We start from the raw sequence: 18,925 nt of genomic DNA, 5'->3' as shown, positions 1-18,925 counted from the left end.
AAATGCTACCTCTTGTTAAATAAAGGTAACCAAAACTACCCAGAGTACTCCAGATCTGGTCTCCCAGCCCATTGTCCTCCCCAGTGCCATTGCAGGAAGGCTTCCCGACTCTTACACTCCAACCCCCTTGAAATAAAGTTCCTGATGTTTTAAAAATCTATTGTTTGTGGGATGCAGGTGTCACCTGGCTGGGCTCAGCATTTATTGCCCGTCCCTAGTTGCCCTTCAGGTGAGCTGCCTTCTTGAACCACTGCAGTCCACCTGCCATGGGTTGACCCACAATACCCCTGGGGGAGAGAATTCCAGGACGTTGACCGAGCGGAGCGAGTCTGTGGGATTCTTTCCCGCAGAGAGCTGTCGAGTCTGGGTCTTCAAGGCTCAGGGAGAGTTTTAATCAGGAAGGGAATCCAGGGTTATGCAGATAAGGGTGAAGAGTGGGGGAATAGGGTGAACATATAAACAGAAAGCGGGCTACACCACCATTCACTGAAGATGTTGAGGTCAAGATTAGAGTGCTGCTGGAAAAGCACAGCAGGTCGGGCAGCATCCAAGGAGCAGGACAATCGACGTTTCTGAAAATCGAGGAGTCCCTGATGAAGGGCTTTTGCCTGAAACACCGATTCCCCTGCTCCTCGGATGCTGCCTGACCTGCTGTGCTTTTCCAGCACCACTCTGATCTTGACTCTGATCTCCAGCATTTACAGGACCCCACTTCCGCCTCACTGAAGATGTTACGGGGCATGGTGGCAAAACGTCTGAAAACGAACCTTCCAGCTCAGCGAGCAAACACACATCCAATGAATCGTGGGAGATGAAGCTGATCAGGTCAGCCATGATCTCATTGATTGGCGGAGGGCAATAGATGGGCTGAATGGCCACCTTCGGCTCCGATGTCTCAACATATATCGTTCTGTGACATTCAGAAGCTGGTACAATAGAGTTAAATCCTTTTAGACAGACTCAAAGTTGACTTTTCCTGCAACTACCTCAACACGGATCAAATAAATTTGAATAAGTATTTTTAACGCTACCTGTTTGAGCATGCCACCCCGTCGGGGCAGGTGGGACCTGAACCGGGGATTTCTAGGCCTGAGGTGGAGACATTAACACTGTGACACACCCATCTATTTTAACGAATCAAAGAACTGCAGAGGTTGGAGATTGGAGAAAAACCCAGAAATTGCGGAGACGGAAACCGAGTTAACGTCTCGAATCCAATCACCCTTCTGCAGAACCGGACTCAAAATTGTTAACTCTGAGATCTGCGGAGCCCTCTGATAAATTTTAGAATCCTTACAGTGTGGAGGCAGGCCATCGAACATGCGCTGACCCTCCAAAGAGTAGCCCATGCACACCCGGCACCCTACCCTTACCCACCCCAATCCACCCTAACCTGCACATCCCCTGGGGCACTACGGGACAATTTAGCATGGCCAATCCACCCTAACCTGCACATCCCCTGGGGCACTACGGGACAATTTAGCTTGGCCAATCACCACCCTAACCTACACATCCCTGGGCACTATGGGACAATTTAGCATGGCCAATCCACCCTAACCTGCACATCCCTGGGCACTATGGGACAATTTAGCATGGCCAATCCACCCTAACCTGCACATCCCTGAACACAATGGGGACAATTTAGCATGGCCAATCCACCCTCACCTGCACATCCCTGGGCACTACGGGACAATTTAGCATGGCCAATCCACCCTAACCCTGTGCATCTTTGGACGATGGATGGAAACTCACAGAGACACAGGGGAGAACATGCAAACCCCATAGAAACAATCACCCGAGGGTGGAATCTAACCCAGTTCCCTGGCGCTGTGGGGCAGCGGTGCTAACCACTCAGCCACCGTGCTGCCTGTTTTTAATGCTCCTTGATTACAACTGCATTCGTTTTGTAAATCTATTTAACAGAATTAAGTTAATTTGTTCTTAAGACCCATTTTCTTTGGTATCTTTAACTCCTCAGTAGGAAGCATTCGATGAATCAAACTCAACATTGTCAACACAGATCATTAACTTTAAAATTGGAACAGAATACATTATCCATTTGGGACAGAGAAAGGATAGGTCAGGGTACTTTCTAGAATGTACGAAGTTAAATACGTTGGAGGTCCAAAGAGATTCAGGGGGTTTGGATGCATAGCTCTTTAAAATGCCACAAAACAATGCAGAAAATAATCAAGAATGTTGATGGAATTCTCCTGAGGGACAGAATGTACATGCATTTGGAAAGGCAAGGACTGATTAGGGATAGTCAGCATTTAGATTAGATTACTTACAGCGTGAAACAGGCCCTTCGGCACCCAACCACAGTCCCACACCGCCCCGCCGAAGCGTACCCACCCATACCCCTACATCTACATCAATGTCGACCCCTAACACTACGGGCAATTTCCCATGGCCAATTCACCTGACCTGCACATCTTTGGACTGTGGGAGGAAACGGAGCACCCGGAGGAAACCCACGCAGACACGGGGAGAACGTGCAAACTCCACACAGTCAGTCGCCTGAGGCGGGAATTGAACCCGGGTCTCCGACGCTGTGAGGCAGCAGTGCTAACCAATGTGCCACCACATGGCTTTGTGGGTCTGGGAAATCATGTCTCACAAACTTGATTGAGTTTTTTTGAAGAAGTAACAAAGAGGATTGATGAGGGTAGAGTGGTAGATGTGATCTACATGGACTTCAATAAGGCGTTCAACAAGGTTCCCCATGGGAGACTGGTTTTCCCTGGAGCATCAGAGGCTGAGGGGTGACCTTATAGAGGTTTATAAAATCATGAGGGGCATAAACAGGATAAATAGACAAAGTCTTTTCCCCCCTGGGGTGGGGAGCCCAGAACTAGAGGGGCATAGGTTCAGGGTGAGAGGAAAAAGATATAAAAGAGACCTAAGGGGCAACTTTTTTTATACAAAGGGTGGTACATGTATGGAATGAGCTGCTTATGCCCGAAACATCAATTCTCCTGTTCCTTGGATACTGCCTGACCTGCTGCACTTTTCCAGCAACACATTTTCAGAGGAAGTGGTGGAGGCTGGTACAATGGCAACATTTAAAAGGCATCTGGATGGGGACATGAATAGGAAGGGTTTGAAATGGCAACAATTTAAAAGGCATCTGGATGGGGACATGAATAGGAAGGGTTTGAAGGGATATGGGCCGGGTGCTGGCAGGTGGGACTAGATTGGGTTGGGATATCTGGGTCAGCATGGACGGGTCTGTTTCCATGCTGTACATCTCTATGATTGTAAAAGGGTGGCCGATATTTAGAACTTTCTTCCACATGTGGTAGTGGCTGCTGGACCAGTTGTTAATCTTAAATCTATCTGAGATAGATAAAATTCTGTTCAGCAAAGGGAAAGTTCGACCATGCAAGGATCCAGTTCACCCTCAGTTTGTGTAAAGTTTGCACATTCTCCCCGTGTCTGCGTGGATTTCCTCTGAGTGCTTCGGTTTCCTCCCATTGTCCAAAGATGTGCAGGTTAGGATAGATTGGCCATGCTAAATTGCCCTGTACCAGGGATGTACAGGTTGGATGGATTAGACATCGGAACGCAGGGTTACAGAATAGGGTGGGGGGGTAGGGGAAAGAGTCTGGGGATGCTTTTCGGTGAGTGGGTGCTAACATGTTGGGCCAAATGGCCTGTTTCCACACCATTGGGGCAGCATGGTGGCTCAGTGGTTAGTACTATTGCCTCACAGCGTCAGATTCCTGGGTTCGATTCCAACCTTGGGCAACTGTGTGGCGTTTGCGCATTCTCCCCATGTTTGCATGGATTTCCTTTACATGCTCCAGTTTCATCCCACAATCCAAAGTTGTGCAGGTCAGGCAACTTGACCATGCTACATTGCCCATGGTGTTCAGGGATATGATAGTTAGGGGTAAACGTAGAGTATAGTAGGGTAGGAGAATGGGTGTGGGTGTGGATACTCTTCAGAAGGCTGGTGTGGACTTGTTGGACTGAAGGGTCTGTTTCCACACTGTAGGGCTTCTATGAAATTCTATGAAATACAGGGACTCTAGAACTTGCTTGATTGGCACCGCATCCACACGCCCCACCCCTTCCACCACGGACACTCAGTTGCAGCAGTGTGCATGGCTTACAAGACACAGTGCAGCGAGGCTCCCGAGACAGCACCCTCCAAACCCGTGACCCCATTGAAGGACAAGGGCAGCAGATACATGGGAAACACCAGCCCCCGGCAAGCTCCCCTCCGAGATGCCCCAAAACCATCCCAACTTTGAAATACATTCCTTCAGGTTCAAAATCCTGGAACACCACCCGCCCAACGGGTGTCAACGCGGACTGCTGAGGCTTGAAAGGGGAACTCACCACCACCTTCTCGAGGGGGCAACTAGGGACGGGCATTAATGCTGGCACTGCCAGTGATGCCCATGTCCCACTATTGTAAATAATAATAGAGATTCCAGCCTTGGAGGGAGGACAGTGCAGCCTCAAACGACTGATCTCAGGACTGCAAATGTTGAACTACAAGAAAATATGTCAGAAATTTGATGTGCATTTTTCAAAAACTTGTCAGGAGGGAAGAGAAGGAGGAGGTGGACAGAATCCAGCTGATTAGACGAGAGGGGGGCGTCATCATATGCTGATTGACATGGCTCCCGGCGTGGTGATTGGAGAACAGGCGTTGATCGACAGGCGTCCAAGGTCTGCGATTGGAGAGCTGAGCGGAAGGAGGCAGGCTTAGAGGTCTGCGCCGCCTCACCGGAAGAGGGTGGGATCCTAACTTGATTGACCGATCGTCCAGCGGGGTGATTGGACGGGCTGCGAGTGGGGGCCGTGATTGACGGGTAGACGAGGCGAGTGATTGGCAGAACAGTTACAGGGGCGGGAGGTGGCTGACGGCAGTCGCTGGGAGGAGTTCGGATGGGGCCGGACCCCACTGCGATTGACCGGCGTTCCTCGGACACGATTGGACCCGACCGTCGGGGGGCGGGGTCGGGGGGAACGGTGACCGACAAAGCAGGCAAGGCGTGTGACTGGATGAGACCAGACATGGGGGCGGGACGTTGGGGGTTTAAACCACCCGATTGGCGGAGCGGGAGGCGGGATGAGAGGTTGATTGACCGGCCCGTGACGAGGGATGATTGGACGGGAGCAGCGGGGGAGGTGTGATTGACGCGCGTCCGCGGCCGCCGATTGGACCGCCCCGCGGGGCGTGGTCCACGGGCTGCGCATAAAGAGAGCTGGCCGCGCGCCTCTCGCGGCAACGGTTTTATTTTCGTCCGTCTCTCGCCTCTTTTTTTTTCTGCCGGCGCCATTTTGGAAAGAGTCGGACGGACGTCGACGATGGAACAGACGATGCTGGCCCTGAACCGCAGCTCCAGCAGCGCCTTGCTGCAGCTCCACGCCAACCTGTACTGCTCGCCGGCCGCCCGGGCCGCCTGCAACCCCCCGCGCCTGCTGCCCGGGGCCGAGGAGGGCTCCTTACCTCACACCCCCGACGGCGGGGCCAGCCCGGTCGAGGACGAGCCGGACAGCCGCCTCCTGTTTCCCGACGACCCATTCTACAGCAGGACTTACGGGCTGGTGCGGGACTTCATCCGCCGGCACGTCAAGCCTCAGCCGCTGACGGAGGCGGCCGCCGCCGCCGCCTCGTCGGGCGGTCCCGGCTGGTTCGGCTGCTTCCGAGAAGGTGGCGGGGCCGGCGCCGAGGACGACCGCCAGGCGGCCGAGACGCTGCAGAGGATCGGGGACCGACTGATCGAGAAACACGGCACCGCTTTCAGGGGTGTGTGGTTTTTTTTGTGTGCGTTTAACGCGCTCCGCTCCGGGGGTTACCGACCGCGGAAGGGACGGGGCATGCGCGGGTGCCGGCGGGGGGGGGGGGGGGGGCGACGGGGCATGCGTGGGTGCCGGCTGGGGTGAGGGGGGGGCGACGGGGCATGCGTGGGTGCCGGCTGGGGGGGCGACGGGGCATGCGTGGGTGCCGGCTGGGGTGAGGGCAGGGGGGGCGACGGGGCATGCGTGGGTGCCGGCTGGGGGGGCGACGGGGCATGCGTGGGTGCCGGCTGGGGTGAGGGCAGGGGGCGACGGGGCATGCGTGGGTGCCGGCTGGGGTGAGGGCAGGGGGTGACGGGGCATGCGTGGGTGCATTTGGACGTGTTCTGATCTTGTGCTGGGTTTTTTTGGGGAATTTGTGGTTTATCAGTTGGGGCTTTTTGTTGTACCTGGCGGGGTGTTTGTCACCGTTGTGAAGGGCTTCTGTTGTACCTGTGCTAGATTTTGGCTGGCTGGTCACTGCAGTAATGTTTGGCTTTGGTGGGAGGTGACTGCAGATGCTGGAAACCAGTTTCTGGATTAGTGGTGCTAGTAGAACGCAGCAGTTCAGGCAGCATCCGAGGAGCAGTAAAATCAACGTTTTGGGCAAAAGCCCTTCATCAGGAATAAAGGCAGAGAGCCTGAAGTGTGGAGAGAAGCTGGAGGGGGTAGATGGTCCTAGTGCTGTGCCATTCTCTACCCCAGGAAGTTACCTTATGTCCTACCATGTTGTCAGCTCTACCATTGGGTTTCTTTCTTTCCTCCTGGTGTTTGCTGCTTTGTTTCACTTTCATCCCCTTTTTTGTCTTTCTCCCCTTCCTCCCTGATCTTGATGTGACAACACTTGAAGGCATTTTGAATAGGGGGAAATTGAGGGATATGGGCCAAATGCTGGCAAGTGGATTAGTTTAGCTTGGGGCAACTTGTTTAGCAAGGATGAGTTTGATCAAAGGGTCTACTTCTGTGACTCTTAAGGAAGTGAGCAAATGGAGCATAAAGTCAAAAGTTCACCTTGGAAGGGAACAAAACAACATTGTTAGATTTTTTGGGGGGGGGGGGGTGTGCACAGGGAAAGCAGAGTTACAACAAAGGGATGGGGGGGTTGGCCCTCCCAGCATCAGTCTGTTTTGCTCTTGATATTTTGCATTGGCAGTTTTGAATCAGCTGGGCCTACCCCCCCCCACCCACCTACTCTTTATTCTGTTTGTTTCAAATGGTTTCTGTATCTGCAGTGTGATTAGTGCAATGTCTCGCTGTTTTCAGTCTCCTTTCTCCTTTTGTAAAGGCTGATCGTTGGTGTTTGAATTAGGTTTTAAAGTGCCTTTCTCTCTCCTGTCTCTGCAGTTTATTTGAACTGTCACTGTTTTGCTCTCCATTGCATTTAACTTCAAGTTTGGGTTTCTCAAGTGTGCTTGTTGAGAATTCATTCGAATGTCAGTTTAGCTCTGTCTTAATTTCTAGTTTGTTCAACAGGGGTGTTTGAGGAAAGTTGTGGAATTTAATTGGATTATTGATAGGGATTGTCCATAGCTTGACACTGTATTGGAAGATCTGTTTTTACACTAGCTCCTGCTAGAGCAGTATATTTCAGTACACTGTATTGTACACTTAATTTTGTTACTGCCCACACTATATATAATTGTGTGCATAGGTACAGCAATCTCCAGTAAGCAGCCTGGATATTACCAACATTTTCCATGTTTTTTACAATGGAAAGTTGCTTCTTGGTTCAGCAGTGGTGCAGATGATGCCCCTGTCCTCCAGTGGGACTTTGAGTTCCCAAGAGGGAACCTGGAATCCTCCAGATCAGCAGCCGCCAGGGTAACAACCCCCCTCAGTGGGAGGGTGGATCACAGATGTCGGATCCCTTTCACATGTCAGCTGACATTCTTTCCAGCATTTTATTTGCACCTCCCCTGCTTTGTACTTGCCTGCCAATTAAGAGCAGGTCCACCATTCCCCTCTGCAGCATAAATATCTTTCAGATCAAACTTGACTCTGAACAAGTGTATAGATTCATGAAAGTGAGGTTAGTGTTTTGGCTTTAGTCTCTTGTTGATAGGCTTTGAAAGGGAATCTGTTAAACTTCACTGCCTTTGTCCTTGTATTGTTGGGCAGCTGTTTGTTGACATTACATGCTGCAAGATTAGAGCTGATGGGTGCTATAACAATGTAGGTGTTCCCTTTAAAGGGACAACTTGGATCCTGGTTTTAAGACCAGTCTGGGGGTCTCCCGTGGGCTTGGGCAAGCTGCCTAGATTCTGTTGTAGTTCATCCATTGCAGTCCACTGGTTGCAATGCAATAACAGCTCAGTTTCATACCCTTTGTCTTCACAGCACTATAGTGAGCCAAGATGCAAAGCAGCTGTGACAGTTAAGGTAGAGTCCCCCTTGAGGTCTGCAGCTGAGCTCAGTCTGTCACTTCATGATCTTGGTCTTTGCATTTCTGCTTTCTTAGTGTACAGTTGACACTGCCTGCCTGGGATTGCCCTCCTAGCCCCCTGTGGGTGAGGTTTCTCCACAAGACAGATTTTCCAGAGGTTCCTTCAGTTTGAAATAGCTGCACACTGGAGCATGGGTCCCTGTTTTTTGGTCATAGGGAGGTGGTAAACAATGATTGGAATTACTTAGAGCTGAGTTGATAATTCTGTGGGTGTGATGTCTGATATCCTATCTTTGGATACTTGTGGTGTCAGCAGCAAGGGTGTGGTGCTCTGGAGATCGAGCTGAACTTGTTATTTCCAGCAATGCCAGACTGGAGTTAGCCTGAGGGAGCAGGAGAAAAGGAAGAAATTTAGGCCACTAGCCTTTCATGAGGTTCTTGCAAAACTATTTCACTTGAGCCTAGGAGACTTGGACACTTTTTTCCCCCTCCCCCACTAGAATAGGCAATGGGGGCAGGATGCATTAATAATTGAGCAAGTGGCTGATTTTACTCAACACTGCTGCCTTCCCCCTCCTTCCCTGTCCCCTCAAGCTGGAAGGAAGTGCATTAATAATACTTAGCATATCTTTCTGTTTCTGTTCTGCTTGACAGGATTAATTCCCTGCTTAGTGTTGGTTGTAAATACTTCTAGACAAACCAGTTCCCTGTTAGTGTCAGATGCCTCTGTGTACAGTCAGGACTAGTTTAGCAAGCCTGCTAAATTGATCTTGCAGACTGGGGATTTGTTGTTCTGGGTGTGTTCTCAATATAATTGAGCAGTGTCTCCAATGCCTTTCCTGTAAGGTATTGGAATAATAACACCCGTGGTGTCCTCTGCGTTTGGGGTTTCTTATGCTCAATGGTTCATCTTAGTTGAATAACCTCCCCTGTCTATGACAAAAATACTTTTCCTCAAGGAAAATGCAGCATGTTGTTTTAAAACCCTGCTGTTTTGTTGATTGGAGTATAACTCCTGTGGGAGGTTCTCTCTCTCCTGGGAGCAAGCTGTCAGGAGCAGTTTCCCTCCACTCTGTTTCCAGGTCCTGTTAGTCTTCCACCCTGGTTCTTAAAGACGTCAGCCTGGTATCCTGCACTTTGCTAGCAGCTAGTTTATTAAATTTTAGTGGGAATCCCACTTTGTCTAATCTCTTTCCTTCAAGACTGTTTTCACACTCAGCAGCTGCTCACCCAAATTTGCAAGCAGTCAATGAGGACTTTGTTTGAGCACACTTTCTTCTTGGGTGGAGAAGCAGTCATGCTGCTAGATTTTAGGTATTTGAGGTCACAATGAGAGCAGTCATTCCTGTTTTTAATGTTGGGCGCTGGGGGTGGCAATTTGCTGGTGGTGGTTCTTTCAGAAATAGTGCAGAGGTGGCTTGTTTCTCAGTCTATGGGGCTGTTTCCTGGCAGCAGTGGGGAATGAGTTAAACTTTTGCATGATTGGGATAGTGGGAAACAAAACCAAATCCACCACTATAAGATAGTGAAGCAGGCTCAAAGGTCATCTTCTCAATCAAACCCCCCCATAAATCTCCCAACCTGAACATCATGGTCTGGAATTCTGCAAAAGACTGCACTTGAGGCAGTTGGGTTTGGCCTAATCTTCTGTCTTAAACTCTGATCCCTCTGTCGTATTATATATTACTTCAAAGATTTGTATGTATTTTTTTGCCTTTTGAAAGTGGCATCAAAGCTTGTTGACCAGTTTCTACAGGTAATTTCCCCTAAGAACAGATTTGTACAGGGGTGAGGGTAGGGAACTGACAGATGTGTAAACAAAAATGTTGACTGAATAAATGAATATCTTTACATGCCTGTAGCATACTATCTCAAGCCATAGGGTGTCCTTGGGGACTCTAGCTTTGTGATCTGAAATGTGGTGTTGGGAAAGCGCAGCACATCAGTTAGCATCCAAGGAGCAGGAGAATTGCTGTTTGGGCATAACCCTTCTTCCCTTGTGCCCGAAACATCGATTCTCCTGCTCCTTGGATGCTAACTGACCTGATGTGCTTTTCCAGCAACATTTTTCAGCTCTGATCTCCAGCATCTGCAGTCCTCACTACTTCTTTAGTCATGTGATACTTGGCTTGCTGCATTGTTGACAGTACCCCTCTCCTCATCACAGGAATGATAAATCGTTTGAACATCTCTGAAAAGAGGGACCTGGACACTATCCCAAGGGTTGCCACTGAAATGTTCAATGATGGTGAGGTGAACTGGGGCCGGGTGGTGAGCTTCATCGCCTTCGGGGCAGTGATGGGTGATCACCTGAAGAAGATTCGCCGAGAGGACTGCATTGATGAAGTGGCTGTGCAAATCTCAAAATACCTGACACAACACAAGAGGGGGTGGCTAGAGACTCATGATGGCTGGGTAAGCAAAATTCCATCCTTCCCCTTCTTTCCACCCCCCCCCCCCCCCCACACTTTCACTTCATGGGCTGAGCAGAAGTCTGCACATCCTTTAGCTTGCATAAATCAAGAAAGCGAAACTCAGCTGGAAGAATTCTCAGTGGGAAGGATGAATCACTTTTGTTCATGTGCTGTTGTGATATGAATGTTCTGTGCAGGCTGAACAGGAAGCTTGAGATCTGATACTCATAGCCCCAGATCAAGTTTCCCCCTCTCTCCATTCAAAGGGCATGTCAGCGTTCTGCTTGGGACATGTGGCCATATCTGATTTGGTTTGAGCTCGGCATTGACACCCTGGCCCCTAGATGACCAACTTGCTCGAGTTGAATTCTTCCATGTACAAGTGAGGTGCCACGTCACTAGTTATAGTATACTTTGGACACAGAATGAGACTTTGCTGTTGGTTTCAGTGAAGTGATTGTGCAAGCCTAGCTGATGAATCAGCTGGGGGTGGCCTCTCGGTGTGGATCAGGAAGCCTGTTGCTCAATGAGTCTACTCCACAAATGGCCAGAATCAGGTTTCAACTGACCGGTCTCTAGCCTATAAACTAGATATTAAAAACCAAAATGCAGTGATGTCTGCTGAAAGATTCTTCTCTCAATCTACTTGTGTGGTTTGAGACAGGTTGTCTCCTGTGGGCTTTCCAATGGAAAGCATTACTGGCCTGTAGGGGATTCTCATGTTGACACCACTTTAAGTGATTGTAGCTGCATTGCCTCAGTTTTCAGTTGTATAGGTGAATCCCTCTTACACGCTATCTAGGTAGCAGGGCTGCAGTCAATTGGTGGTGGTAGAAGCAGCTCACGTGGAAGAAGTGTGATTAATCTAATTTTTTTCTCCATGCTCATTTGTTTCCCCCAGGATGGCTTCACTAAATTTTTCCATGAGAACAATGTGGAGGAGTCAGCGAAGAAAGCATTAATGTGGATTGCTGGTTTTGGCATTGCTGGAGCAAGCATCATGCATCTCTTGAGGTGAATCCTGACCCTCCTTTCCTTTTGATTTGACTGAAACAACAAGGACACCGCTCTGGGCCCAGTTGTGCTTTGTTCCCCCTGCTCCCCCCTTACTCTCTCTCCCATCCTGGTCAAGAACATTGGGGCCAAGTCCTGCTGACCAGTTTCCATTTGGGAGCAGCTTCTGAGGTGACTGGGGTGGTAAACTGAGGGGGGAGCAGGACTGCAGAGAGCAGGCCCTTCACTGAACACTGGGACTGGAGGACCACTGAGTGACAGCATATAATCCCTTCAAGCGGGAAGTGATAGAATCCTGTCATACTTCATGTGTATGGAGTCTTAAGACTGCAATGTGTTTTTCCATGCTCCTTCAAGGACTCCTGGAAGCTTTAATCAACAAAGCAGTATTTGGGGATTCTGAAATCACTGATCTGACGCATTGACTCTGCTTAGCACTCGAACCTGTGCTGGACACAGAACAACCTTCACTTCAGCATTGCCTCAAAACCCTTATTCTCCTCTCTCTAACCTGCCAAGTTTTTGAAAGGGCTGTGTATAGATCCTTGGGATTGAAAGGAGGGTTGTGGTGAGACTGGGTGTAAGTGCAGCTACAGTGATAGTCAGGGGTGTGTGGGGGCAGGAGAATGTAAAGTTGGTTCTGGTAGTTTACAGTGCAGCTCCTCCAGCTGGTTTGTTTGGTTAATACTGATGCTTTGAATTAGTACTTGTGTAATAGAATTGTTCCTGAATAGGCCAATGTATGCTGATTTTATACAGGGTCTGAAATTGTGCAGAAGAGTCCCTGACGTCTGGCTCTCCAGGGCCCCCTCACCAGTGCCATGGAGTTGGTCCAGTTGTAGACAGACCGGATGGACTCGCCACCTGAGTTGAGGGTGTACTGTTGGATTGGGTCTGTTCTGATGTGGCCGATTGTGACCTCCTGCAGCCCTCAATCCTTCACCCTTTGTGTGGCCAGGGAGTGAAGTTGGTGCATCTGACATTTAATCATGAGTGGATATTGATCCTGCAGTTGTGCTCTGTTCTAAACATGGTATGAAAGAAGGTGGTAATGGCTTTCCAACTGAGTGAAGTGATTTTTTTCTCCCCCTCTTAGCAGGGTTTATTTTAAGGCTAATTGAATTTTTAAATCTTTCCAAAGCCACTTTATGCCCTTTAAGTATTTTCACAGTAACTCTTGACTAAGTTTCATCTGTGCTGAGTTCCCTGGCCCCTATTCAGGATTGAGGGTGCTTTCCAGCACAGGTGTTGGCAATGCAGACTTTATCCTGTGGTTGATAGTGGTGTTACTGGAGGGTTGAGGGTGGGATGGGAAAATTTATTGAGACTGAGAAGGGGTCACAGCTCCTTATGTAAGGTGCTGGCTTTCAATAGCCCAGTGGGTCCTGGTGCACTGCATTTGTATTATTCTGTGTATATACAAACTTGGGTGTCAGATTTTGTTTACTGGCAAGGCAGTCCCTTCTTCTCTATTCTGGATAGATTTTATTTAAATGAGAAACTCAGCAACTTTGACCATTTTAGACTTGATCCGTTCCTGCTGATTTATAGTAATCTGCAGGTCGAGGGTGGGGGAGGGAGAAAATCCAGTGGTAAAATGTTTGTTCTAGTGCACACAATCCATTCTCTTCCTCTTGTGAGCATTTATTTTAAAGCACAACTTCCAATGGTGGCCCTAATTGGTTTTATTTGCTCCGCTCCCTGTTGCTTCCCCCCCCCTAAAGTTTACATGTTTTAAGTGAAGGTTGCATTAATCACTTAGCACTGTGGAGCCACTTGCAGTCAATAGCCACTGCCAGTTAACAGATAATTCACTCAAGTTAAGAAATGGCAGCTTTATAATAAATTAAAGTATTTTTGAAAGAAAACTGTTTGTTTGCTCTTTGCTTTTTCACTCCACAACCACACTTGCCAGCACCACACAGGCAGTTTGACCCATCTACCTGAAACACTTATCAGGCAGCATTCAGAGGGTCACTGAACCTGAAAGTGATTTGTGTTGCTTGGCCTGAGCATTTCCAGCAACTTGTTTGATTCTTCACCCACTATTTTTTTCAACTTGTAATTTCAAGACCCTGTTGGCAGGGTCTCAGTCTTAGATTCTAATTTTAAATTCCACTGACTGTAGTGTTTGAACTCCAGTCCCCAGGGCATTAATCTGGGCCTCAAATTTATGGCGCTTAAGACATGACTGCTACAGAGTTGACAAATGGACTGGTCAAAACCGGTTCTGTGAAGGGATGGACTTAAGTGAGAAAGGGGTGTGGCAGAAGAGCCAAATGGCCTGCTGTTGTGCCAGTCCCTTGTGAAACTGAACATTTCAGTTGTGGTCACAAGCAGATTATGGTTTGCTGGGCATTTGAGGAATTTCAATCAGGCCAAAACAACCATACCTTTTATGGTATGGTGATGCAGTTCTCACTTAAGAGCTAAGAAAAGCGCACTTCTAAGAATACAGGATCTCCTCACTCAGCATCATGGGTCGGCAGGGTGGTGTTTCCTGGAACTACATTTTCAGCTACAGTTCTGAGAAACGGTTGGTTTCTGACTTTTGACAAGTTGTTGACATTATCTTACTGGTGACACTTACCTTGCATGTACCTGTGGGTGACAAGAGTTTAAAAGTCCTCCATGCTGGCATACAGAACAGCTGCTTCCAAATTACCTGGGGGCAGCTGGTGAGGAAATCCACCTCTCCTAACTATCTCTCGTTTGTCAGTTGTGCTGTCCCATGGTCTATAGAAAATCATAAGCTGACCCTAAATCATTACTCCTGCAGTTGGTGTTCACTTGCAGTCCCTTTTAAAACGGTCTCCCTTTGTCATACAAAAGCCCATCAGGTAGCATTATGACCTAATCCAAAGCACAGGTAATGTCTTGGACCTGGATTTCAATCCTGGTGTGACAGAAGGATTGAAGCATGTTAGCCATGATTCACAAATTTACTTTAGTGAACAAAACTGATTCTTACCTGGTCTGGCTGACAGATGACTCTCCACTGACAACATGGCTGGGATGGTCAAACACTAATCTGAAGTTTAAAAATTTGCTGAATGTATTATCAATCCCAAATTCTTTCTTTTCCTCCTCTTTTCCCCCCGCCCCCCAGACTGGGGTTACACTTCTGAAGCTTGTCCCTTCAGTACCTGGTTTGAACCAGCCCTTCTCCCCTTTCTTTCCCCCCCCCCCCCCCAACAACCACATGTGTACAAAGCTTCTGGTGAAAGCTGAAAGTGACAATGGGGCATTGTCATCAATAACAATTCTGGTGTTCCCACAACCAATGTTTACTCTACAATGCCTGGTGGCTCAGTGGTTAGCACTGCTGCCTCACAGTACCAGGGTCCAAGGTTCAATTCCTGCCTCTGGTGACTGTGCGTGGAGTTTGCGCACATTCTCAATGTGTCTGCATGGGTTTCCTCCCACAGGTGAATTGGCCATGCATAATGCACCTAACACTATGGGCAATTTATCAGTGGGGTGGGTTGCTCTTTTGGAGGGTCATTGTGGGCCAAAGGGCCTGTTTCCACACTGTCGGTAATCTAAACTCTAAGATTGAGTGGGTGACTTGGTCATGCAGCATTGCTGTGGCTGAATTGGCTGTACTTCCTGCAATACTAAGTTCCATTGCCTGAGGGCTCCTGGGGTAGTGAGAATAGAGACGTGCAAGTCTTCTGGTAAAATGGGTGGGCTAGAGGCTTTGCACCACTACCTCCTGCATTTGATGTAGTGGAATTAGCTGTTCACTTCTGCAATCACTTCATTTCCATTTGTCAAGAAGTTGAATAATTTCCAGTTCAGGTGCTGCTCACCAGTGTATGACATCTCTCCATGTATACCTGAATTTCCAGCTCCAATTGGTGACCATGGTTTGTGTCATAAGAGCTTAAAGGCAAATTACATTTGTAATGGTATTTGCAAATTCAAATACCTCTTCATTTCAAAGAACCTTTCAGGATGTGGTCTTCACCGTCCAACGCTGAAACCATTTCAGAGCAGCACTTGTCAAATTTGATTTGAAGGGCTGTGTGCTCGTGTAATTTGGTTGTTGAAACTGGCTGCGTTTCTAAGCCTGTCTGTTAAATGAATTGGGAGAAACACTCTAGTGAGACTATAAATGTAAATTTGAGTGACTAAACATGCACATGAGTCAGTGTGGGGGTGAGTGTACATGGGTAACTCATCACTCCCTGGGAGTGATCAGATACTTCCGAATACCACCTTTCCCACCCACTATGACAGGCAGTCTGAGGAAGTGTTGAGTTTCGATTGTTCTCTCTTTCCCCTCTTCATCCCCAAAAAACTTGGCAGCTTGAATGGTATGTAGGAAACAGCACCTGGTATAACTTACAAATAAGTGCTAGACAATGCTAAGCCATTCTCACAACCAGTAGATTTGATCAAAGCTCTGCAGTCAGCATATTCAGTCAGGAATGACTCAGTGAAGCAGGGAGGCCCCCTCAAATACACCATCCTCCATTACAGTGGTGTGAAAGGTAAGCCTGGAGGCTTTTGCAGCAACCTTCAGCCAGATGTGACTGATCAGTCTCAGCCTCCAGAAGTTCCCCAGTGTCAGATGCCAGTCTCGAGCCAATTCCATTCACTCCATGTACTGAGAGGACATGGTTGGAGGCACTGGATACTGCAAAAGCTATGAGCCCTGATAACATTCTGGCAGTAGTGCTGAAGGCATGTTGCTGCTCTCCTAGCCAAGCTGTTCAGTGCAGCTGCAATGCTGAAAATTGCCCAAATTTGCCCTGATGTAAAACACAGGATACTGCAATCTTGTTTTTGCATGTTCATCAGTCCACCTCCTAACTGATTATAAGCAATAAGGTTAACTTTTATTCAACAAAATCAACTAGTTCTAAACACTCGTTGCAACTCCCTATTGTACAACAACTGAGGAAGGTGCAGCCCTCTGAACACTTTGTATTTTCAAATAAACCCGTTGGGCTCTAACCTGGTGTCATTTGGTTTTTGACCTTCTCCACTCCAATTCAACTCTGGCATCTCCCCATCAGGAGGTCCTTGCGGCTGTATCCGACACCCCAACCATCAATGACTGTCTGTTGTTTAACTCTCTCCACGCTCTTTCTCCTCAAGTTGCAGGAGGTTGAAAGCACACAGGTGGAGACGTCGATATTTCAGGTGTAACTTCTCTTCAGGACTGGGCTGGGTGTAGGGGGAGAGCTGCAGATAAAGGGGGTGGGGAGGGCTTTGGGTGGGAAGAGGGGGCATGTTAAGAAGTGTCATTCAGCACCATTTCCCACTCCAGCAGTCCCCTGTCCAAATCCAGCGAGACTTGGACAGTAACGACGGCCTGATTAATCTTAGGATGGCAATTGCCTGACCAGTGTCCGGCCGTGTTCGAACTGTTTTTACACTCCAGCTCAGCTCATCGCCAGCTTCTGAAGGGGCAGTTAGGGATGGGTGAAAATGAGGGAGTTTGACAAAGCACTCTTGATTCCCCCCCCTACCTCAGAGTAGTGCAATCCCTCCTTTCAAACAGCCAATTGGTAGACACGTTTACATTTGCCCTCACTGAGTCTCAATTGGACAAATTTTGATTGGGTGGATCAGTGGTTAGCACTGCTGCCGAAGAGTGCCAGGGACTCCGGTTCGATTCCACCCTTGGGGGGCAACTGTTTGAATATTCTCTCCCCGTGTCTGTGTGGGTTTCCTCCAGGGATGTGCAGGTTAGGGTTGAGTGGCCATGTTAAATTGTCCCATAGTGCCCAGGGATGTGCAGGTTAGGGTGGATTGGCCATGCTAAATTGTCCCATAGTGCCCAGGGATGTGCAGGTTAGGGTGGATTGGCCGTGCTAAATTGTCCTGTAGGATTGTGCAGGTTAGGGTGGATTGGCCGTGCTGAATTGTCCCATAGTGCCCAGGTATGTGCAGGTTAGGGTGGATTGGCCATGCTGAATTGTCCCATAGTGCCCAGGTATGTGCAGGTTAGGGTGGATTGGCCATGCTAAATTGTCCTGTAGGATTGTGCAGGTTAGGGTGGATTGGCCGTGCTGAATTGTCCCATAGTGCCCAGGTATGTGCAGGTTAGGGTGGATTGGCCATGCTAAATTGTCCCATAGTGCCCCAGGGATGTGCAGGTTAGGGTGGATTGGCCGTGCTGAATTGTCCCATAGTGCCCAGGTATGTGCAGGTTAGGGTGGATTGGCCGTGCTAAATTGTCCCATAGTGCCCCAGGAATGTGTAGGTTAGGGTGGATTGGCCATGCTAAATTGTCCCATAGTGCCCCAGGGATGTGCAGGTTAGGGTGGATTGGCCGTGATAAATTGTCCCATAGTGCCCACGGATGTGCAGGTTAGGGTGGATTGGCCGTGCTGAATTGTGCCATAGTGCCCAGGGATGTACAGGTGAGGGTGCATTGGCCATGCTAAATTGTCCCATAGTGTCCAGGGATGTCTATCCCTGACTAATGTACCGAACCTAAAGATAGGATAGGGAAAGGGTCTGAATGAGTTACTTTTTGGAGGGTCAGTGTGGACTTGTTGGGCCAAAGGGCCTGTTTCCACACAGTAGGGATTCTAATTCTAATTCTACTTCGATGACTCATGAGGAGCGTGAAAAGGCACACCGATGTCTTCCTCCCTGTTTGCAGTTTTCTCAGTCTTCCGCAAACGCAGGGACGTGACGTTCAGTCCCTTCTTGCGAGGCATGCCAGTTCTCTGGGAGTGTTTGGGGAGGAGGGGAAGATCAGAGACTTCAGGCATGAGTGTAGGCTCCACCCCTCTATCCACTCTGTCTCTGGGGGACGTGTCAGACTGCAGGACTTGAGTTGTTTCATGTTCCTGAGGTCTCCTGTGTGTGTGTGTGAGAGAGAGAGAGAAAGTGGGAGAGAGAGATGAGAACTGACAAGCAGGGAGGCCAGAGAAGGGGGTGAGAGACTGTGCTCTCTAATTCAGTTTCACTGTGTGAAATTCTCTTCAACCTATTCAGCTGTCGAGAAGCAGAGATGAAAGATAAACAGCAATGGTAGGAAGTCAGTGGCAGTGTTTATCTCTCTGAAATTCACACTGGTGTTGCAATCGTGCAAAGTATTTTGTCACAGGAAATCAGATATCGAAGCTGAAACTGACCCCCTTTGAAGTGAGTTTCGTGCCGCAGTATTGGCCGAGGTGCTGTGAAAGTTCTCCCCACATTCCTAACCCCTTTCCCACCTTCCCCCGGCCCCAACAATCTCTCTCCCTGAGGCTCACGACTCAAGCAGGAGGCCATGGCTTGGAGACCCCACTGAGAGACTCCGTCACTGTAATTCAGAGAAACGTTCTAGGTGGGGTGCTAAGGGAGCGGGCGC

The 18,925-nt window shown here is 48.8% G+C and overlaps 1 protein-coding gene and 1 long non-coding RNA gene across 2 annotated transcripts in view; one reads left to right on the top strand and one right to left on the bottom strand.

Annotated features, from left to right (window-relative positions):
• Positions 1-5,609, bottom strand: part of LOC140460228 (uncharacterized) — a 28,529-nt gene extending 22,920 nt beyond the window's left edge. The window contains exon 1 of the long non-coding RNA XR_011953918.1: positions 5,468-5,609. This is a non-coding gene — a long non-coding RNA (uncharacterized lncRNA). The remainder of the gene's footprint in view (positions 1-5,467) is intronic.
• LOC140460227 (induced myeloid leukemia cell differentiation protein Mcl-1 homolog) lies at positions 5,235-13,475 on the top strand. The gene is made up of 3 exons (XM_072554653.1): positions 5,235-5,767; positions 10,347-10,594; positions 11,495-13,475. The coding sequence occupies exons 1-3, from the start codon at positions 5,326-5,328 to the stop codon at positions 11,609-11,611; spliced, it is 807 nt and encodes a 268-aa protein (XP_072410754.1). The 5' UTR covers positions 5,235-5,325; the 3' UTR covers positions 11,612-13,475.
• Positions 13,476-18,925: the final 5,450 nt, after the last annotated feature.

This window comes from Chiloscyllium punctatum, chromosome 36, assembly GCF_047496795.1.
Source record: "Chiloscyllium punctatum isolate Juve2018m chromosome 36, sChiPun1.3, whole genome shotgun sequence".
In the NCBI taxonomy this organism is placed as follows: Eukaryota; Metazoa; Chordata; class Chondrichthyes; order Orectolobiformes; family Hemiscylliidae; genus Chiloscyllium; species Chiloscyllium punctatum.
This window is presented reverse-complemented; position numbering and strand designations above follow the sequence as displayed.